At 43.1% G+C, this 23,416-nt stretch overlaps 1 protein-coding gene across 13 annotated transcripts in view; it reads right to left on the reverse strand.

Annotated features, from left to right (window-relative positions):
* IQSEC1 (IQ motif and Sec7 domain ArfGEF 1) overlaps positions 1–23,416 on the reverse strand; it is a 356,985-nt gene that overhangs the window by 57,762 nt on the left and 275,807 nt on the right. For 2 of the 13 annotated variants that reach the window (XM_071550982.1, XM_071550981.1), the window contains exon 1: positions 14,251–14,374. The exons of the other annotated variants lie outside the window; for them this stretch is intronic. In XM_071550982.1, coding sequence (XP_071407083.1) covers positions 14,251–14,315 — 65 coding nt within the window. In that variant the 5' untranslated portion in view covers positions 14,316–14,374. Of the gene's footprint in view, positions 1–14,250; positions 14,375–23,416 lie in introns of those variants that run through there. 13 annotated transcript variants of the gene reach the window in all.

Genomic DNA, 23,416 nt, shown 5'->3' on the forward strand with positions numbered 1-23,416 from the left:
GAATTCTAATTGTTTTATCACACTCCTGTTTCAGCAGAAAATAGACATACATTATCTGCCAAGCCAGAAAAAGTAAAGGGTTGCTTGGCAGTATTTTACAAAGAAGAGGAGAATGGAACAGCTAAAGAAAAAAAATGAAATATTTAAAAATAATTAGTACTGCTAATATGACTGCATGAACAAAAATTTAAAATAGAACCATTGAAAAACTTTGGGCATCTAAATCAGTTTTTTGAAAGAGTGGCCAGCACTGACTGAATCAGTATTTAACAGTAACTGACACTGGAAGCTTCTTCTTGCATAAAACTCAACTTATAATACTGCTAGAAAATCCGAAATCATCACTGTATCAAGGAACAATAGGGAAGAAGAAAGGCTCAGAGAAAGACAGGCTCAAACAGGCCATGTACACTATTTTTAATGTATTGCAATGGATACATAAAACTATTGAAAAATCAATTACTTTTTCTAATGGTTATAAACCAGTGTGCACCAGCTGCATTCAGGTATTTTGTTCTAGACTTGCTGCACGAGCTGAGCCACACACTCTGCAAACCCTTCTAAATTAAAACTGATCATCCAAAGTGGCATCTGTACCTGGCAGCAGGACCTGTTGGCTTCCTCAGCCATGGGCAATGCCACCCTGCAGGTGTGACCCACCCTGCCCCCTGTGCCCTCTCAGGGACACACCCAAAGCTGCTGCTCTGCCTGAGCCCAGACTTAGCCCAGGGTATGGGCAGGGGCCGCAGGAGCTGCTCCTCTCACTCATTTGCCCGCATGTCAAAGCTGAGGGATGGGCACAGCTGGAGCTCTGCACTCAGGCACCAACAACAGATCCAGGCTGACAAAATGTGAAGTAGGTGTTGTTGCTTGGAAAAGGTCATGCTTTTTACAGGTATTTCCCACTGTTCAGGGGATGAGTTGATTTCAAGAGTTACCTCAGAAGCAAAGGCTCTGTTTCCTCTTTCCCTCTGCAGTTGTGGGGCAGCCATGACCAAAGCACAACATTTCCTCTACGGGCATTTCAGCAGCACATCTGGCAGGTCTTTTCCTCCCCAGCCCTAATTTCATGCCTTCAGTTCAGAGAATCATGGAATATCTTGAGCTGGAAGGGATCCATCAGGATCATCAATCCAACTGCTGGCCCTGCACAGACACCTCAACAATCCCACCCTGTCCCTTAGTGTTGTCCAAATGCTCCTGGAGCTCTGCCAGCCTTGGGAATGTGCCCATTCCCTGGGGAGCCTGAGCAGTGCCCACCATCCTCTGAGGGAATCATTCCTTCTGATCACAAAGGCTATAAATAGGAATCAGTACACTAAATCCACTACCATATTTGAAAACCAACCTATTATTCAGGATGTTTGAATATACCCTGTTATTCCTTGATTTATCTTTCATTTTTATATTTGCACCTTCTTTTTCCTTGAAATCTTGCCAAACTCTTAGCAAAACCAAAAATAAGCACAACAGAGAGAAAATTTTGAAAAACAAGAAAACCTCAGCATTTGAGCATAAAATGGAAACTGGAAAGAGTCCTCAAGATCTAAATTCCAGTAAGGAACAAACCTTAAGCTTTTCCATGAGCACAGACTTATCTGTTCCAATGACTAATGGCAAAATGACTAGAGCAGCTGCAGGTTTGGATCAAGAGGCACAAGAATTTATCTGTCACAGAAACTGTGCTATGAAAGACAGACATTTGATAACCTTTTTTTTACTGAGGCCCAGTGCCTTATCTTTAAAACTATATGCATGTAAAAGCAATAATGAGATGCAAGAAACAATTCAGCATTGCCACTGACCCCAGAAACCCCACAGTTTACAAGCAGTAAAGTGTCCCTAAAACACAAAGATAATGGGAACATACGCTCAGAGAAACCATCTAAATGTTCAAACCGGTATGGTGCAGATTTAGTTTGGAACAAAGAAATCCAACATGCCTCTAAGTAATGCAAATGCCAAACCAAAACTGCATGCAACATTTTAAAATAGACCCAAAGAGACCCTCCCAGCTAAACAGAGTGAATACTGGAGCCACTGTTTTACCAATGAGCATTCTCTGGAATCACTATTATTTTTGTCATTCATTTAGAATGGACTTTCAACAGTGTCATATAAAGACATGAAATTAAAACCAGGCCCTAACAACTGGATGGGACAGGCATGAGAACGAATCAGCATTATATTAATCCTGTGAAAAAGCTGGTGTGGAAATGAAGAGAAGTATAACAATATAATAAGTTTGTGCTGCTACATCTTAAAGATTTTCCATAGCATTTGAGATCCTTACTAGTTCAAAGGTATACAGAATAAATTTCTTTATTTCTACATCATGGAAAGAAAGCATAAGTATTATGAACACAGCAACAAAACCACAGCCAACTTAAAATTCTAGTCAGCATGAGATGATAAAACCCTCAGCCTGGCCATGACAATGCAAGTGCTCTGTTCTTTAGGCAGTTTTTAAAGCAGGACTGTGGCAGAGTAGCACCAGCCAGGGACAGCAGTCAGAACTCCAGGGGCTCTGCACAGCCTGAATTCAAATGGAACCAAAACAGGATTGATATGTTTATTTTATTTGCTGCAACAGTAAAGCATTTGCATGCGTAGCTCTTCATAAAATGGCTCAGTCAAATCCATCCCTTCTCTAAGTTGCCTGCTTTTCCCTGAATCCGTATCATTTATTTCTCTCTTCAGGAAAAATGCATATAAACCTGGATCCCTCTAAGTCGTATCTACTGACAGGACAATTCAGGAAGATGATTTTCTTCCTCTGTCCCAGAAACTTTTCTGTCCATAAACATATCTACTTTATCCAGATACCCAGGGAGTCTGCCTTATGATGCATCAGATGGATTTGAATGCAAACCAAAGAGTGAAGCTTTTTGTATCAAAATCTTGTCTCATAAACGTGACTCACAGTAAAACTTCAGCCTCACTCAGAAATAAATATTCTGTATAGACATGGAGGGGGAATGGCTTTGCATCTGTTTGACACCAACTATCTCCCTTTAAAATCTGGAGGTTAAAACCAGTCAAACTCTGATCCTAGGTGCTAATTATAGATTCCCACTTGAAATAGCTGCAGATTCTGTACCTAGCTCAAGGAATGCAGAGCAGAAGTCCCCCACGGAGCTCAGTCAGTGGCCCAGAGAGGCACAGGGCAGCTGCTGGAGCAGCTGCTGTGACTGGACACCTCCACCACAAGGGCTGAACCAAGCCATTGAAATAGCAAGAATGCCTCGGTCCAATGCAGCATTCCACACAGGAACAAACCTCTCCAAAAATTAATTTCTTGCGTGCAACTTTGCCTTTACAAGTGCAAGGAAGGCCTGCTTTGCCTGTGAAACTGGAAGTGATAATTACAAGCAGGACACTGCTCAGCAGACCTGTGCAATACAACACAGCCTCATCTGCACATGAGCACTCATTTGGCACCAGGGCCCACCCTGCTGCTCAAAGCTGGCTTGCACTTCAGTACCTGAGGTGCTCTCTGCTAGAAACTGGGTAGGTGTATTTAATTAAAGCTCTGATGTATGCATTGGATTATCTCAAATTACTCTCCACAAAACCTTCTTAGTGTAACTTCTCAAAATGCAAAAGTAGCCAAATGTACCTCACCCCAGCAATGTTTGAGCATTTTTCTCCATCCCTGTCTCCTCCCTACCATATTCTCCAATGGAGTGAGAACATCAGAGCAGAAGGGTATTGCTAGAACAGTTTACAACAGATTAGAATCTGATGCTTATTACCATGTCTGTTTTGTGCTGTCTAGTAAACAAAAGTCAATTATAGTAAGAACTTAAACAAATCCCCAAATTCAATAAGTGCAGTAACATTAACAAACCAATCTACCTTCAAATACACAGAGTCAAGAGTTCAAAGCCATTATGATGGACAATAGTGTTGCAGACCATGCACTAGTTTTTCAAATTTATCAAGCAATAAGTTCATTTTAGTCAAGTTGGAATTTCCCATGTTTCTTTAACTCACCGGTTTGAAGGTCGTGGTTCTTTCAGTCCACGTTCTTCCAGCAGCTCTCAAGGCCACTACAAAAAACTCCCAAGTTTACAGGAGACAGAAGCTCTCGGAGGCTTCTCCACAAAGCACCCAAAAACCTGGCAGCTCTCAGGGGCCACTTCTTAAGGTCTAGGCAGGTCTGCAGGTGGCTCCCATGTTCTGAGACACGTTGGGGTCCACCAATTGTTGCTGACCATGCTCTAGTGAGACTGCACACACCAATATGATGTTCAAGCAAATCCCAAGTTTATTCAAAAACACAGGTAATATATGACCTCAAGTGACCCCGCCCCAGGTGCGGTGGTCTGACTCCAACTGGTTGAGGCTGGAAACATGTCCTTTTAAGGTGAAAATGAAACCTGTAAGGTGGTCCTCCAGACCCACCAAAATCAGGGCTGCAACACAACAGCACTCCCAAAGCTTTGATCCAGGGCAGAAATACTGACCAATGTGTTCTACTTTGAATGCACTCTGAGCTCAACTATTTCTGTTAAAAATAAATGAGACCTTTGAATGCACATCAAAGTAATGTCCCAGGTAACTCATCTCACTGAAGTTAAACATCATTGCAAGAAAAATCCAGACAATATTTGCATGTGTCTCAGAAGCAAACACCAACAAAGCAGTCACTTCATTCACTAATATTGTGTGGTGAGACTGCCAATAACAGCCAGGCTGAGCCAAAACCCTCTGACAGCCCTGGATAGGGAGAACAGAGTTCCTCACACCAGCACCCCTGAGTGCACTGCAAACTGCATCTGCTCCAAGTCCTGGATTTGAAATTACAGAACAATCCCAACATCCACTCACCTGGACACTACCAAGTGTTAATTCTCACTAACCAACCCCATGAAAGACATTAACAAAAACGCTTTTTAAAGCAGGGCATTTAGACCCACAGTCTGAGGTGCCATTGGTGGTAGCAGAGCAGGGAAGGAAAGAGAGGGTATTTTCTCCAGCCCAGAGCAGAGTGTAGGAATGAATGCACTGTCTCTGTTGATATGAGCACACACAGCAGCAGCACGAAAATAGAGCACAACAAAACCCTACCCAAGGTCTCCATTTTAGGGAACATCATTTACAACAGACCCAAGAATTAGGACTATCCATTTGGGAAGTGCTTACTTGAGATTATCTTCAGCTCCCAAGGTTAAACCCCTCCCAGATCACCTTTGTCAAAGAGTGGCAGTATATTTGCTATGAGACACAGTATGTGTTAGAGAAGGACCAAACCAACCAACCCTCACAGTCCCCACTTCATGCCTGATGAACCTGATCTGCTGAAGGCAAAGCTGCATTTTATTTGCATTATTTAGCAGCTGGAAAGTAACAAAGGAGACTGACAGCACCAACAGAACTTGAGGACAGCTTACAATTGTCACCTTCTGTCTCAGGTAAAGGCAGCCAACGTCACCCTCTGCCAATCTGTGTTAAACATCACCCAGCATACTGTTATTCAGCAACAATCACATTCCATCCTCAAACTCTAAAAAAAAATGGATATTATTAAAAGATGGCTATGGCAATAATTTGAGGCCTGTGGCTCAAATCAGGCCAAGTTTCAGAATTTTTAAAGCTTTTTTCTTATGGTCAGTTCTTCCTCTTGCTGTGTCAGCATAAAACATACTAACATCAGAAAATGTCATGTATGCTTCAAAAAGATGTGTAGTTTCTTATAGGAACTAAAGCTAACCATTTTTAGGTGTCACTGTGGTATTTGGGGTATGGATCATTTATCAAAATCTGTGAAGGTCTGCCAACCAGTGCAGACTTTGTCCTGTCTCTCCTAAGCAAACACTTACACAAGAAGATAAACTTCAGAAATCTGTGGAGTTTCTCAATGCAGCCATGGTAGAATTTGACCTCACCTATTTATCATTTATTCAGAGACACCATTCAGCTGGAATCCTCTTATTTAGCATATCTGCACTACTTATGAGCCATACTGAAGATAGTAGGGTATCAATAGGCATTCTGCTGTTTATACCATGAGGTGACCTTTCTACAATGCTAATTTTAAAAAGGAAGATTTAGTTTCTGCAGCTGATAAAAACCTGATTTGCATGCACAGCTGAGGCAGCATTTGATATAATCCAGGAATCCTTGGTGTCCTACACCAGCCAGCCTGTTCCAGCTCTCCTGTGGCTTCAGCTGTTGTGTCAAGCCCACCAGAGGCAGGGGGGATGCAGAAGGCACTGCTGTGGGATCAGCTTCTGGAAGAGACTAAATACTGATTTCCTCTCTCTTTTCAGGTCTTGGTGGCTAATACTCTTCTTTCCCCTCTTATACTCCATATATCATATAAACATGAATTAAAGATGCTTAACAAAATCCTGTTTACTGAGAAAATGTTTCAGGATTGAAATTTTCTACATAGAACAAAACTATATTCTCATGCTTGATAAATCCTATAATTTGAGTCATTTTGCAGGGTTTGCCCCTTTACTACTTCAAAATTATAACATATAAGATGGAGAACAGAGCTAGGAGCAACTTTTGAGAGGCCAGCCTTTCCCTTAGAGTATGTCTGTGGCCTAGGCAGAGGGAAATTAAGAATCATCATTAATCAAAGATCATGCTGGGGGTCCAAGCAGTAGAATTGACAACAAAATAATCTTTCTGTACTGGACACTCTACCAGGCAAAGTCACAGCTCACTACACAATTGTACTCATTTAGGCCATATTTTCAGTTGAGTAGCAAATGAGTGCTGTACAAAAAGAGCTGTTTAAAACAACCAAGGGATTTAATTTCAACTGGTTAGTAATACACTGTAATTACCTAATGAGTTGTGCTTTCAAAAGATGTCACTGATGAACATGACATACTTTGCTGTCTCTCTTGGTTTTAAGAAATAGTTGGCTAAAATTCTTTCACTTTTAAAATCAGAAAGAAAGGGACTGTTCAGCTTTTAGTGGCTGATTGATTTCACTCTGAAGTTCCCCAAAAACCTCATAAAATTACAGAGCAATGTACTTAAAAAAGCCAATCCAAAAAGAGGATGGACTGCAAGAAGTCTGATCAGAATCTTTACTGCCCTAACTGAATCTGAAAGGTATGTAATATAAAAGTATCACTCAATTTTAAATCCCGAGCAAACCTTGCATGTTGGTGCCAACTTTGTCAGGCCACGGATGAAAAACAAACCCAAAGGAGAATGAAACCCTACGAGTTTTCTCTGTGGAAAAACAATGTCATTTCGAAATGGGCATGGGAAACTCTCAGCAGGTAGGGGAGAAATGGGTGAGAACACAGCAAGCGGATTCCTGCTTCCTTCCAGGGAAGTGCAGGGTGTTGTTGCCATGCAGTGAGAACAGGAGCTGGCCCTGGGCACTCCGCACACAGAGAGGTGCTGTGACTCACTGCATCAGAACCACTGCTCACCTCTCTGCAATCACAGGCATCCTCATAAAAGTGAGATTTTTATCCTCTGCAACACACCCAAGGTTTATACCGAACTGTACAGACACAGTGTTTGAGGAAACAAAAGTCAAAGAGACCTTTGGCTTCAGGTATGAAGTTTAGTGAGAAAGACAATGTTGTAGATGTTCCTGAGATTCAGGGCAATGTGTTCAAATACCGAAGGTTTTTGCAGACGTAGAAAGAGATTCTGTGTATTAATAACCACACATAAATCTTCACTTGTAGAAATGAGATCTCAAAAGATTGCTCATAACCCCTAAATCAGCTAAAGAGCTGACAGATGCTTTTCCTCATTCAGAAACTTCCTTCCTTTTACATTTCCTCTCCATTATGCTGAGTCTCTATATTTTATAGTTCTCTCTCTGCTGGGGAGGAATTAAGTGCAGCTTTCAGCAGGACGTCTGACTCACCTCCCCGGTGACAACAAAGGAGTAACACAGGTAGCAGCTCCTGTCTTGGCAATGGTTCTGCACACACACAGGGATGGAGAGCAGTTGTTGGGCTGTGCTGCACATGGAGCAGCTTCCTTTGGGTGCAGCACATGCTGCCCAGCCCAGCTCTGCCCCCAGAACCACCAGCACTCTGCTGGGGCAGCTGGTCTGGCTGGGGCTGCACCTGAGGTGTAAAGCACAGAACCCAGAGAACCCTCAGTATTTATCAGCTCTTTACCATGACTCTCTGCAGATCTTTCTGCAGTGGAAAATGGGTTTTTTTTTAGGACAAGGGTAGAAGTGCAGTTCCCAAAACCAAAGGTCACCATTTTGTGAACTGAACATTAAGTACAGTGCAAAGACAGAGTTGGAAAGTCTCAACCAAACACGGTCAGGAACAGCCTTGTGCAATGGCAGGAAAACCTGACATACTTTTCTCCTAGGCTAACCTAATCAACAACATCTTAATCACATTTTAATAACAAAAGAAGAATCCAAGTTTGCCACATGTCACCATTTGGGACAATTTACATTAAGTCAGGTAACTGTGTTCTCTTTCATTTCACAAGGCATTAATGATGAGTATTAATAGGAAACTATTAGCTGTAAAGTCTCATTCTCCCAAATCTAGAAGCATTAAAATCAGCCCCTTCTTGAAACCAGTTTCTACTAAATGCTCCACCTCTCTGGTGTCTTCTAAGCGAGATTCACAGAGTAAAATATAAGAAAAGAATATATAAACAAAAATAATTGTCTTTCACAAACTTAAGAGCAGATGAAAATATTATCTAACATTCAACATCTTGAGAAATGTTACCTTTGAAGCACAGGAATCACCCCAGACACCTCTACAATGGAAATTCAACAGCTGTTTCTCAGCACGTTACAATAATTCAGAACCAAGTAAGAAATAAAAATAAGTATCATTTTTATTCCCTATTGAAAATGCAGAGTGATTACTATTAAACTGCAACACAATTGGAAGGTCAGGGTTTTATCCAGGTGTGTTCCCTGCACTGACAGACCCTGGGAACTGCAGCTGGATCAGGAACACTGCTGGCCCTGCCATTTGAGTGGTGACTTCCTCAGCAAAACCCCCAGACAGTGAGGGAAACCCTGTCTTTAGTGTGATCTTTAAAGACAGGAGGTTTTCCAACTAAATCATCCATTCCTTCCTATAGATCTACTCTCCTGGAGTTCTGGGCAAGCACTGACATGGCCTCTCCCAGCCTGACTCATGAACACTGAGAGGATCTCCCTGTAATCATTCCAGCTGTAGCTACTCCCGAAAGCAAACACTGAACCCAAGTTAAACCCAGCTCAGGGTGCAGTGTCCAAGCTCCAGCTCCCACAGCCACTGCTGTGCCTGACTCTCCTTGGGGTCTGAGGTGGAGTTTGGCCCATTCTGCAACAGAGGTGGAGAGGAAAAATCAAATCAAAGACAACTTGTGAACTGTCCTGTAGTGCAGAGGGAGGGCTGGCTGTAAACATGCCCTGCAACAGAAAATCCCTCAGGTTTGCACCCTTGTTTTCTTTGCCCTGCATAAAGATGACTGGAAAGGTCATGTATACATCAACAAACAGAAGGAAGTTAGTTTTCTTTTTCTCTGTTCTTACTGAAACATTTCAGCTCATAACACATCAATCTTTGTTAATCTGGTGAATTTTAGGGACAACTAAATAATACAAGTACCCCTCAAAACAAGCCAAGGATTCTCCTTCTATTGGCCTGCCCTGTATTGTAGCCACTAACGCAAAAAGAAACCAAATCACAACTGCTGCATTTTGTTTGGGCTTGCACAGCATAAGGCAACAGGGCATTGGGGCTTTTGTTTCCAAGCACAAATTTAACTTGGATGACACTGAACAATTGAAAGAATCTGATTAACAGATATAATACATCAATTTCCTGTATTAAAGGCTATCAAAGCCATCATTCTAATTTTCTGCTTCTCTCACAGAGACAAAAGGGTTTGATTTTTTTTATCATACCAAAGCTTGGCTTTTTTTACTTTATTTTTATTAAAGACATCTCTACATAATTTCATGAAAATGATTCTGGCCTTTTGTCTATTGTAAGGAAGCAAAAGGATTTATTTGGCTAAATTTGCAGTCCCCTTTAATGTAATACTGGGGCTTTGTGCTGCAGTGGATTAAAGCAGCATCTGTTCTTCTCTGGAAACCTGGAGTCAAATCCCAGCAGTGCAGTGAAGTTGCCATCTCTGTCTGTGCCCTAACCAGAATTGTCCTTCCTCTAAATAAATTCAAATGAATTCCTGAAAGACAGAACAAGGGCTATGCAAGTAAAGTAAAGCTAAAAAAGTCCATGATCAGTAACTATCTTTGCATAACAGATATGTGAATTAAACCAAATCTGTGTATAAATAATTTTTGACATAAAATGACAATATACAGGACCCTAAAAGCAAACTTGCAAACACAGGGCCTGATTCTGCTTTTGTAACTACACAGTCATCCTAGAAAATAAATAAAGAAGAAATAAAGCAGCAAAGTCAGGAGTATGAATTTGACTTAAACACAACTGACATCTAAACAAAGCACAGTTAACAAACATAATGCACCAACAAACTCTCTCCCCTAACCCACGATCCAGCTCTAGATAATTCCAGTTGCTCTGTGGATCAGGCAATGCCTGAGTTAAGGGCACATCCTCAGATATTTAATGCAACAAACAGAGCAATCAGGGCTCCATCCTGATTACAGTTTCTAAGGTCTCCTGCAGATCTGTTATCAAATAAACATACAAAGAAATAATTGATTGACAGCTGGTGTGATTAAAATATGCCTGCCTCTGAAATTAATGATAAAATTACCACTGGATCTGACAGAGAAAGAATGAAGTAAATGCTGAAAGAGCAAGAAAAAAATGCATCCTGAAAGTGCTTTATGAATTATGTCAAATCCTTGCAATGAAAAGGTACAACAATCCAGCTATCATCCTTCCATCCTTCCATGGCTCATACTGCTCAGAGCAACTCAGTGGTTTCTTTCCTCCTCAGACTGTGGTCCTGCACAATATTTAAAAAAATAGAATATTCAAAAATACAGTCCCTGGAACCTTCCTTTGCATCTGCCAGAACCGTGCAGAAACTGGGAGCTCCAACAAAGATGGTGCATTAGTTTGGATGTCAAAATTCTGGGAAGGCCTAGTGGAGAATTTCCAGACCATCTTTATGGCATTAATATTTCCAGAATGCCCTGAGAGAGGCCAAATCCCATTTTACTCACCGAGAGTCCCATAGCTGAGGCTGTAAAGTCAGGGCAATGCAATGTCTTGAATTTCAGCTGGAACACCACACAGAAGGCAAAAGGACACGTTTCACTCAGAAAGCAACACATCACTTCTCACGAAATGCTCTTGTCTCCCAATGTTCTGCTAGAGACCTCTGAAGTCTGAATATCAGTGGTGTTAAACACCCAGAAACACAACTGAAATAGGTGAGAGCAAATACCTACAAGGGAACATCTGCACAGGTGTTGGGATGACATCTTGCATCCACCCCCAAAGCAGTGACTGCTTTTAGGGCAGCTTTTATAATTCACAGCTACTTCTTATTGGTGTTCTGGGCAAGTCCAGTTTGAGGCATTCTTAGAGGAATCACCCAAGCGCACTGTCAGCAACACCCTTAGGAGACCTTCCTCTTCACAGAGTTTGCTCCTTGCCATCTTTATACTTCACAGAAAACATGATCAGTATAAAGTGTTGTTTCAGAGGGGTTGTTCCACCTGAAGTCCTTGAGACCCTCAAAGGCACGAAACAATCCCAGAGTCCAAGTGCCAGAAGAGCATTCACATGAACACTTCACATTTGGAGAAACACTTTCTATATCCATACGAATAGAAACATGATTCTCTTGAACGAATTTTCATTTTGCAAACATGAAATGGTCACAGGGTGAGAAGAATCACATAAGACCAGGCAGGTGTGTTCCTAAGAAATCTCTTCCCAGTTCTCCAGAGAACACCCTGAGAACCACTAGGGAAGCCACCACTCTGGCACAAAGTCTGCTTGCCCAGCAAGGATCAACTCCCAGCAAACCCTCCAATAAAAGTTCATAACAGGAAGAGAAAATCAGAGTTACTGTTCAACTTGGTATTTGCACTTTTCAGTGAAAAACTGAATCTTGGGTGTCCTTACCTGAAAGATGCCAATTATTCAATGGAACTGAACTGTAAGTTGTTTATTAACTGCACTAACCTTGCAAGGGGGCAAAGAAACAACTAGATGCTGTTGACACACTGAACATGATTGTCACTGGTTAGCTCCAGATCTTGTATTACAGTTAGGGTATTTGATCATAATTAATTACTTCAGATTGGCAGAAATATGAAAAAAATCAGGTGATGGCTGAGTTCCCACATGAAACCCCAACACTGAGCTCCTGTTTAACCAAAAGCAAAAGCCAGAGCTGACTCCTGTATAACAGTACTCTCGATATCTGCAATTTCAGGAACTAGAACAGGACACCACAATAAACCCAAATCTGGTACAAAAGCAGAAGTTAAATGGAAAAATGGGTAATTTTACTCAGCTCAGCCGAAGCTCTGCCAAAGCACCAGAGAGATGTAATGAATTCTGTGTTTATATGAAGAGTATCTGCCACAAGAACAGACATGGTTAAATACAACATCCAAACTAAGCACTCAGCAATTCCTCTTTTAGCACATCAGGCAGAATAATCAAGTTTAACTGAAAGGAAGTGCATAGCAATGTGTGAATGGAGGAAAAAAGTCTGAAACAATGATGAATAGCAGAATGTAACTGTGGAACAGGCAAATCTGTCACTACAGTAACAGTTATGAATGATGTTTTGTAGCAAGCCATGCAAAGGTAACATCACTTATGCAAACATTACCAACTCCACACAGGAAACCTACACTAATCTTTTCCTTAGGGGTAAAAATGAGCTGAAGGGTCATTAAATGTGTGACTGAACTGTACTATGAAATCATTTTCTTTATCAAAATATGTTTTTCCTTTCTTTTCTAGAAAAGAAACTGCTGCATTCATATGTAGTTACACTGAATCCAGTCACTTCCTCCTTTTATGTTTCTCCACACATGCCCACACCCAATGTAAGATGTTTTCTATCTTTAGTTTAAAATTGAATATTCCTTTAACAGTCAAACAGCTCAGCATTTTGCCGAATTATTCGGTGGAATAAACTTTCACGTTGCATTGGAGATACATTTCTTTTGCAAGTGCACTTGCCAGGACAATTTTAATCTGCCATAAATCCACACACAGACCACCACACCAGAAAAACTAGTTTGTACATCGAGTTTTTGGGCGGCTCATGGAAGAGAGTTCTGTGTTCCTGTGCTTTTGACACACATTATTTTGACAGTTAAGAACATCTCAACAAGAGAGACTGTGTGTGTTAACATGACAAATCGCACTCCCTGTTTCTCTTGCATCAGTTATTCAAGTATCTATAAAGGCCTTTGAATTAAACTCTTTTTTCTTGTATTTTATTTATTTTATTTTCTGGCTGAGGGCACCAGAGGCAAATGATGGTTTAGCCAGGCAGTCCCGCTGAGCATAACTCGCCTTCCCATGAGACAGGCCACGGCCAGGGCTCTGTTCTCGCCACCGGGAACAGCCTGTCCCGAGCTCTGGAGCAGAACTCACTCCCTTACTTGTTTGACACCAGTCATGTGATTCCCTGCCCTTTCCCAAACTCACCTCAAAGCACTGTTTACACCCCGTGTATGAGCGGCCCCGCACACGCCGGCTCTGCTCACACCCTGCCCCGGCAGCTGCCGAGGGGTTCATGGCTCTGCCAGGCACCGCGGGCAAGGATGGCACGGGAAGCTGCGGTCCCTCCAGCAAGGATGGCACGGGGAAACTGCGGCCCCTCCAGCAAGGATGGCACGGGAAGCTGCGACCCCTCCGCCACAGCCCGGCCCCGCTCCCGAGCCGGGGCACAAGCGCCAGCCTGGGGACACCCGGGAACAAAGCGGGGACCCCAGCGACAAAGCGGGTGCTCCCAGGGGCAAAAAGGGGGGACTCCAGGGACAAAAGTGAGTGCCCCCAGGGACAAAGCGGGTGACCCCAGGAATAAAGTGGTGCCCCCAGGGGCAAAAAGGGCTGAGCCCAGGGACAAGGGAGGTGCCCCCAGGGACAAAACTGGGTGCCCCCAGGGACGAAGTGGGTGCCCCCAGGGACGAAGTGGGTTTCCGCACGGACAAAACTGGGTGCCCCCAGGGACAAAGTGGGAGCCCCCAGGGCCGGCGCCCAGCGCTGCCCCCCATCACATCCCCCCGCCTCGCCCCTCGGCACGCCCGGGCAGCGGCGGCGCGGGGCCCTTTGTGTGCCGGCGGTGCCGACCCGCAGCCCTCGCAGCGCTCACCAGCTGTCCAGCTCCAGCTCCAGCAGCGACTGGGTCCGCTCCGAGCTGCAGTGCAAGCACCACATGGCCGGGCCGGAGTGGCGGGCGGCAGCCGCGCTCCACCATAGCCGCCCCTCGGGCCGCCCCGCCCCGCGCCCCGCGCCGGCTCCGCGAGGACAGCGCACGCGTGCGGGGCGGCATTCCCGGGAAAAGCGGCTCCCGGGGCTTCCCCTGCGGGCAGCCGCCCCCACAGCTCCCGGCCCGGCCCCGGTGGCCTTGGCGGCAACACCCCCGCTTGGCCTCCATGGGAGTGATATCCTGTGTAACACCAGAAAGCAGCGCGGGCTGATCACCCCACTTTGCGGGGCTCCGAAGTTTAGTGAGAAACGATAAGTGCTGCTGAAATGGGGTACAGAACAGAGCACAGCGAAAGGCCCTCGTGGTGTGTGTACAACGCGCCTCTTTATTTACAGCACATACCATCTTCCTGGGTCATAAAAAGAATCTAAGCAAGTTTACTTAAAGCCCGTTAAACTTCTGGATCAAGTGTGCGTGGTGCAGTTTCCCAAGGAGGTGTTAGAAGAGATTCCAATAAACCTGGGTTTAACCAGCTTTCAGTGAAACTCAAATACCTTCAGGAAGGCCACACCTACACTGACTGTTTTCATAGTAATGTCACTGCAAGTGTCTAACCAGAGACTATTTATACTGCAATGCCTACTTTCAACATCTGGTGGTTATCCAGACAGTTTCTTCCCTTCGGGAGGTCTGGGATCGACAACAACCCGGCTTTTCTCTGCTGTGACTCAGTGCCCTCCTGCATCAATCAGCCTCCATCCCTGCTTGTAAACACAGACAAATCCAAAGCAGACACCAGGAGTTCCCAAAAGTCAACTGCTCCTTCGGAAACCAGTTTCCATTTAGGAACCAAGTGCAGACAGTTCCAGCGTGGGCTGTGAAGGAGGAGAGGTACTGGAAAGGGCGGCCCAGGAGCTCTGACCTCAAATGCAGTCACAGAATTTTCTGAAGAATGTGCTTTTCTGAAGCCACTTCAAACACAGTCTTCCTTCAGCAGATACGATCACACTAGATCAGCAAATAACCCAGCAATGCTAATACAAATAACCCAGCAGTGTTAACACATCCCATCCCAAGCACTGTGTGCATAATTGTTACATACAGCTTTCCCCCATCAGTATCAAGCATCCACAACTCTCAGTTTAGTTCCAACCCTTCTGCTACAAAGCTGTTAAATCACTTCTTGCTTTGGTTAAGTCTTTAAAATTTAAAGTAGAGGTTAAGTGCCAAAATCATCTACATATTTAAGATCTCATCTGTATTCCAATGGGGGGAATTAAACACAGAGAAACAAATTCTTGCTGCACTACGCAGACAGCATTGTGGTTTCCGAGTCGAGGCAGCCTGATGCAATTACTTTTGGGGGGATTTTTTGTTTAAGTTTCAACATTCCAAAACCATCTTTGCTGAACCATAGTCCATAACCAAATTTTCCTTGTGTCACAATAGCCATCATCCACACTGCACAATCCATCCTCTCTTAGATTCTGATTTGTCACTGACCTTCACTTTCTAGGACAATTTTCTAGCTACATTTCTTTGCCATCCTGACAACACAGGTGCAGTGCTTGTGCTCTGTGCTGAACATCCACAGCTGATGTTTCAGGTCCTGTAGCATGGGCAGAAGTGGCTCTTCCAACCACACAGAGCCAACATGGGCTTTAAATCCACATTATTTGTCAGCACTTGGTATAGAGAACTTCGGCAGAACCAACAGGACATGCATACTCAGTTGTCCTCCTGCTGGTACTTTGATACTTAACTAGCAATAAAGTTAACACTAAACTATTGGAGAAATATGTAGCTCAGTAAGGAGATAGAAAAGGAACTTTCCATGTTCTAGTATCCTTATTCCTGGTAATGTCTTGAAGCACAACTAATGGCACAACACAAAGTTGTCTTTGTGCCGTTGTCCAGCACTGCCATCTTACCAAGGCAGCTCCAGCTTCATCACCATTCTCATGTTTAACAATATCTCAGCAGTAAATACATGCTTAGACTGGTCAATCTTCCCTGCTAAAGCTAACCCTATTTTATTTCTAATACAGAAATACAGTTAAACCTTAGATTAAGCACAACACTGGAATTTTGGTTTATCCAGTAATTTACATAAATCACTGCTATTTAATGTGTTAATGGCTAAAACAAAGTTCGTAAACCCCCAGAGTGCAACAAACTCAATTTGTAATTATGAGCACACAGCAATTTGTACAACATGCCATCTAAATCTACAATAATTATGACCCTGCTTAAAGGGTAATTCCCAACTTAATCACATTTAATACACCATTATTTTCAAGATCTGCAAGGCTGAAACAGGCATTTATCTTGCACTTTGCTTGAATAAAAGCAAAGAGTAACACAGAGAAAAAAATGAAGAAACTACCAGAGAACGGTTTCTTCCTGCAGAGTATAAATACAGCCATGCAGGATTGTACCATAAAATGCATTCACAGGTCAAAATACATGTTATTCCTCTCACAGTGGGATTTGGGGGGATATTAATCCAATTCATCCCCCTTGAAAAGAATATGTTAACCCATATGGATCCTCCACCTTCTCTGCTTCCCATGCTTACCTGTACACCTAAAGTAAACTAAGTATTCCCTAAAAAAGATCAGGATATACCAGTTTCAAGGGTGTACAGCACAATACTCTTTTCACAATATTCTCTTTTGGTGCACAGTGAGAATAGAATTATCAGTGAGCAATAATTGATTCTCTAACTGTATAAAATGTCGTAATGTTCCCATGTGGCCTGGAATTACATAGGAGTTCTCAAACATGCCAGGTAGTTCTTCAAAAGCTGACATGCTGCTGTACTTATGCCAGTTTTGTTGCCCCTCAGAGTGGATTTCTTATCTTCCCTCATACACACTTCTACCCTTCCTATGGCTGTGTACTCATTCATTTCATTTTTAAATGCCCGTACACAAAAATCAGCATAAAACAATAACTACAACTTCAGTTTGGTTTTTAAACCGAACTTATAAAGCCTTTAAACAAACACATCTGGGGAAAGGCTTTATGTTGTCGGTTGCTATGGAGTAGGCAAAACAATAAATCTTTGTAGGCTTTTTGCTCTCCTAAGAACAGACCCAAAGCCTATTTAAGGCAAAGGAAATCTTCACTGAATTCAAGCGTTTGGAGGCTCTAAGTGGTGCTTTGCTACAACCTGTCTCAAAGCCTCCCACCCTTACAAAAGGTAAACCAGCATTATCACTATGAGAAGGATGGGAATAGTGAAGCAGAAAGAGTTTATAACCAGAGCAGAGGACAATTAGAATAGCTTCTCACTGTGTCCTTGCAGATCAGTGGGAGATCTAAAAAGGAAACAGATCTCTCTACATGTTCTCCTTCTTTATCCCCTACTATAAAACAAGATGCTTTGCTCTGCAGAGGGAAAAAAGACCAGTTCTGTTCTTGGCCCCTCAAAAGAAACTTCACCAGTGAAAGGCAAAATCTCTGCTTAGCCCTGGCTAGAAGATTTGGATAAGAGCAATGATTTTGGAACAAGAAAGTTAATTCCACATAATAACAAGTTTTCCAAATGCTAAATACACTGATTTATCCGGGGTGGGAGCATGCAAACCAGGCAGCCCTGTGAACTACAGTGAGTTGTGAGCACATATATACAATCTCAGCAATGCCAGAGACAATGCCTAAGGAGGCTTAGCTTGCAGTCAAACCATTAGACCACAGCCAGGATTCCTGACTCAAAATTCCCTGCTGTCACTACTCTGTCCTGGTTTTGTCCCTCAGAGTCAGTGGTTGATGCTACAAGCACTGACTTGTGTGGGGAGCAATTGTAAACTGCATTACTGGTGCAGTGTAACTGCCTGGCTATTTACAACCACAGCAACAGCACTGGGAAAAGTTACATTACACAGGGCTTTTCAGAACAGCATTTGGGTGTCTCTCAGAGAGCTCTGAAATGCTGGTCACGCTGCTCCTGAGCTGATGTCTCATCCTCTGCTCCTCACAGTGGGGCTCACAGCAACACAGTTTTGGTTCTCCACAAAATCAGTTGCTAGAGAACTACATTTCAATATAATGCTACCAAGACATTTAAAATGTCTCTTGACAGACCCATAGGCACATGGAATATTTTTTTTGTATGCAAATATCATGTAACCTCCCTTTGAAGAGAATTCAGCAGAGGGCTTTCAGCAGTTGCCAATGTTGACCTGACTCAGCCCAGCAGTGAAACGATACCTGAGGAGCAGATGCTGCAAAACAGATCAGTCAGCATTGAGCGGTGCCTCTTCAAGAGAAAACATTTTCTTCTCACAAATCCAGGGACAGAAGGATAGTGGATGCTTGGAAATCCCCCAGAGGCAGGACAGAGGCTGACAAGAAGCCAGAGAGCCCCTCAGAAAGAAGTTCACCTGTAAGCCAAGAAGGCCACTCTGTTCACCAGGTATTGTAGAGTGAGTAAGAGTAAAAGGGAAAGGGAAATCTCTTATGTGCATTCTTGGGGCAATAAAGGCAGGACTCTGTACCAGGAATACAAGGTGACTGCAATTACAACTTTGCTGATACCACTGTACATATAAAAACCTTTTGTCTCTTCAGAGTGAAATATGTACAAGACCAGAGACAGGATTTCTGACTCCAGATTCCCTGCTGTCCTCATTTTCCTCACCTGGAGTGCCACCTCCTCTGATGAATTCAGAGTTCTCACAGCTTAGGACACACCTAAAGCACTTGCAGCCCCAAGTCTTTGGGATCCAGGGTTTCTCTGGCTGTGCATTTGGTGCCACTGCTAAGAAAGGGTGGTGGGCACCAAGATAGAGAAAATCAGGATGTAAGGAATGTATCCTGGTGCTCCAAAACAGACCTCACAGAGGGAAAGCTGAAACCATGAGCTCCCCCTTCCAGACTGACTTAGTCATAATAAAAGACTGAAAAAATACTTGTCACTGAATAAAATGTTTTTTAGTGAAGTTGCACAGAAAACAAACATTGAGATGATACAGATAATGCAGGTAGCCAATATACAACATGTTAATGCTCTTGGACACCTTGGGTAAACCATTGAACCCAAACCATCCTTTAAAAATATGCTCTACCAGAAGGTCCCCCACAGCCCCCTCTTTTATTTCTGCTTTCATTTCGTAGCAGCAATAATGTTATTTCTGCAAAAAGCATTTCTTTGGGATTACCAGCAGCCGAGATTAACAATGCTTAGTTATGCTTCATGTCATCAACATCTCAAAAGCTCTTGATCCCCAAGAAAAGCACAGTTATGTTTGCTTGGTATTTAATGTTTTGGGTTTTTTTCCTTGTTTGTGCAATTCATAAATCTAGTGAGATGACTGAGCCTCTGTGGGCACAGCGGGTTTTGAGCACACAGTAATGTCAAGTAAAAAAACTCATGACTGATTTTAACATTTTTTACTCACATTTTCTAATCCTGAAAAACACAGAGTTGTGTTTCTCTGAAAGAAAATAAGTGGAAAGAATTACAAATCCCATAAATAGTGGCTGAAAGTCAATTTTAAGTAAATATCAGAATGTTGCTACTTTCTGTTCTGCACAGGACTGTCTTTGCCCCAGCACTTGGGACATCCGGCTCAGGATAACGCTCTGCACTGAGAAATCCCGTGTGCAGCCCAGCCCAGGGAGAAGGATGTATTTTCCATGACTTGCCTTCCTGCAAGCACCATTTGAAACCCAGGAATTTTTTTTACCTCAAGCTCAGATTGCATTACAGTTGCTTATTTTGACAGCAACCATTAAATTTTAACTGTTAGGAAAATGACAAGCATCATTGAAATTCCCATATATAAATAATAATTAAAAAATTGACCAAAAGCCAATTTTAATGTAAAGAAGTCACTTTTTTCACTAACTGCCTAAACATGTGGATAAGAACAAAGTTATAAGGAAGGTCTTATTATTTACCTAATCAGGTTAGACTTGAGGGCATTTTATGAAAATATTTTCATGGCTTCTTTATTAGTGCATGACTGTGCAATAAAACAATTTTTAATTCAGTATTTATGAACCAAATATTTATTTACATTCCCATTTTGTCAAATCCATGCCACATGGAGACTCACAGTGTCACTCAGATAAAAGACTTGATTCAAATGCAGAAACATTTACAGAGGTGACACTTCTTTTGGCAGTTGCACATCCTTAGGCTTCCACAAAATTCAGAGGAGGCCTCCCAGCTTTATGTACAGTGCAAAGGGAGATCACCAAGGGAAAACAAACCAACAAACCCACATTCCCCAGCAGAGGTCACGTTCCAAAAGGAGTTCTGTACTAAGGTCATCCCATAGCTCCATGACCCAGGAACAGCTGCAGCACTGACACCCACTGTGTGCCAACAGACTCTGAGCCTCACTCACAGACTCATGCCCAGAACTACACTCAGTAGCTATAAAAACTCCATCCTGCCTTAAATTACACAACAAATATTGACTTTTCCATGGTAAGCTTTATAGCTCGTAGAAGCTTTGAATGGTGTTTTGAGCCAGATGTAAACAAAAATAGGAGAGGGAGCAATAACAACACACCTCCTCGCCACCAGGGAGTGATGAGTGCAAGAAAAAGGATATTTTTGTTCTGCAGTTTCCTGCCTGGAGGGTGGCACAGAGTATTTCAGTGACCTCTCCATGGAATATGAAGAACTCCCAGAAGGAAGGCTGGGCTATTTTCACAGGGAGACAGGACACTGAGCCTGCCCTCTGAGTGCAAACGTGCCCATCCTGCCTGGGCAGAGCAGAGCCAGGCAGGGCACACCAGCCTGTGCCCACTGACAGCTCCAAATCATGCACCTGAAAATGCAGCTACTGCACAAATCTCTCTAAACCTGAACAAACAGGCAGGGTGGAAAAGGGTAGGACATCACATTACATTTCTTGGCACTGTCAAACCAGGGGGATGAAGTGATCAGAAAACACCAAATGTAAATGACAGTGCTGCATTTTGCATGCAATGAATCAGGGGTTTAGAGGCAGGTTATTTATTGCCACAGAGCGATAAATTCAAACATAAGGAGACTCAAGTATTTGTGGTTTGTGGCCAGTCAAGCTGAGCACAGAATGCAGAGACAGAGCTGCCAGTGTACAGATGGCAGCACATCTTCGCATCACCTTCCTTGTAACACTCACCTGCACAGGTGAAAAAGGAGCAGGAAACCTCCTCTTTGAAATTCTTCTGTGCAGAAAGCTAATTACATTTGCTAATACGTTAAATGAAAGAAGAAAAGCGTGTCCCCTCTGTTGGAGCTGCAGGGAACAGCCAGAAGGCAGCCCCTGGGACACAGATCTCTACTGAAAAGGCTTCTGTGAGATTTGCCTTAAACCTCTATAAGGCACCATTAGCAAAATACCAAGAGAGGAAACACTTTGCACATGACTGTGCACAGTGAGTGTTTGTTTGTGATGAACAGGACATATTTTGTTTCCTTTTGGAAATGCAGAACTCCTGCACCTCACACAAGGGATGTATTTTGGCACAAGTGCACACTGAATGAGAAGACATGAGGGTACCATTTCTTCATCTTTTAAAATCACTGCTTACTGCAGTCCTTGTTTTGAATTTAGATAAAACAGAAAAACAAGTTATGCCCCCTGCCCCTCTCACCAAGGGAAGGACAGAGGGGTGTCATGAGTGGCACACACTGCTGTGTGCCATCCTCCCATCCTCTTTTCATCCCCCTCTGAAGGAAAATTTCCACACAACCAAACACCACCTTCCCCTCTAGGTGAGTAGTGAGGCACCTATACCGTAAACTAAAGCATATTTTAAATCACTGCCTTCAAAGATGGCAAAAGAAATCACATTTCAGGCCCCCAAGCCAAAAAGATTACTTTGCAATAAACTACAGCACTGAAGGCACTTTTCACTTTTGATTGACCTTTTCCCCTGGCATAGAAAACATTTAACAAATGAAGTCTTATCTAAATCTTAGATTCAATTAAGTCTCATCTAAATCTTAGACAATAAGAAAATTAAAATCCGTTATGCTAATTAATGACACGGAAGCGCAGGAACCCTTTCAAATGCAAACAGTGAATTTACAACTAGAACCAGCCCAGGTGCCTTAGGACAAGCTGCTGACCAATCTGCAGATTAGGAATTTGAGAATGCAATTTGAAATGTGCATTCATTTGCTTTACCACCATAATATGTTTTCCCCTCTCCTGTCTAGGAGCCCATACTACAAGCTGCAGTATCTTGGCAAATAAAATGACCCTGAGGTGATAAAAGAATCCATTGTAAATGAGTGATCTTTGCACCCACCATAATTCAGTGCATCTGTTTATTTCAATGTTCCTTATCTTCATCCACGTGCAGGAAACCTGGACTCAAAGGCACTGTGGTTTGTGCTCCTCCCCAGCCCAACACACACAGGGCTGCAAGAGCACTGGCAATTTAATCAATTTAGATTCTTGTGTTATCACACTCGAGGGGTTTCCTCCTTCTGCAGGGCAGAATTTCTCCTGCTGTGCTCAAAGCTCTGTTTGTCAGGAAGCAGAAAACCAAATTCCAAGAAACACTTGCTGTTGCTGATGGGATTGCACAGGGGTGGGTGAGGGGAGAGCAGGGCTGGTTCCTGGGATCAGCTCCCAGAGACACGGGGGTGGGGGTGAGAGGGAAGCAGTTCCAGACACTGCCATTCCATGGAAACCACACCGGAAAGCTTTGGGTCTGCTGAGCCTACCAGGGCCTGCCAGCACAGCTGAGGATGCAAGAGGCTGTTTCACTGATGAGGAGCCATCCAGGATCCTCAGAAGGTTTCTGGGATGAGCAATATTTTATGGACTGCAGAGCTGAACTCCTATCCTAAATCAAAATTAAAGCTTAGCTCAAGGTGCAAAAACCCACTACAGAGACCACAGCAGGTGAACCCAAAGAGGTGACACAATCCAGCACTTTGTCACTAAAGCTCTCCTCAGACACTGCAGATATTTTGGTCCTGAACAACCCCAAGGATAAATTTTACTCTTCGTGGAAACCTGAGAGTGAGTGCAAAACAGCCCAGCCCCAGAAGTGTCTGAGAACATCATCTAAATGTGATGGACAGGGAGCAGATCTCTGGAATCCATGCCTACAGTCCAGAGACATACAGAATATTTTCTACTATCTGAAA

This window comes from Pithys albifrons, chromosome 3, assembly GCF_047495875.1.
Source record: "Pithys albifrons albifrons isolate INPA30051 chromosome 3, PitAlb_v1, whole genome shotgun sequence".
NCBI lineage: Eukaryota > Metazoa > Chordata > Aves > Passeriformes > Thamnophilidae > Pithys > Pithys albifrons.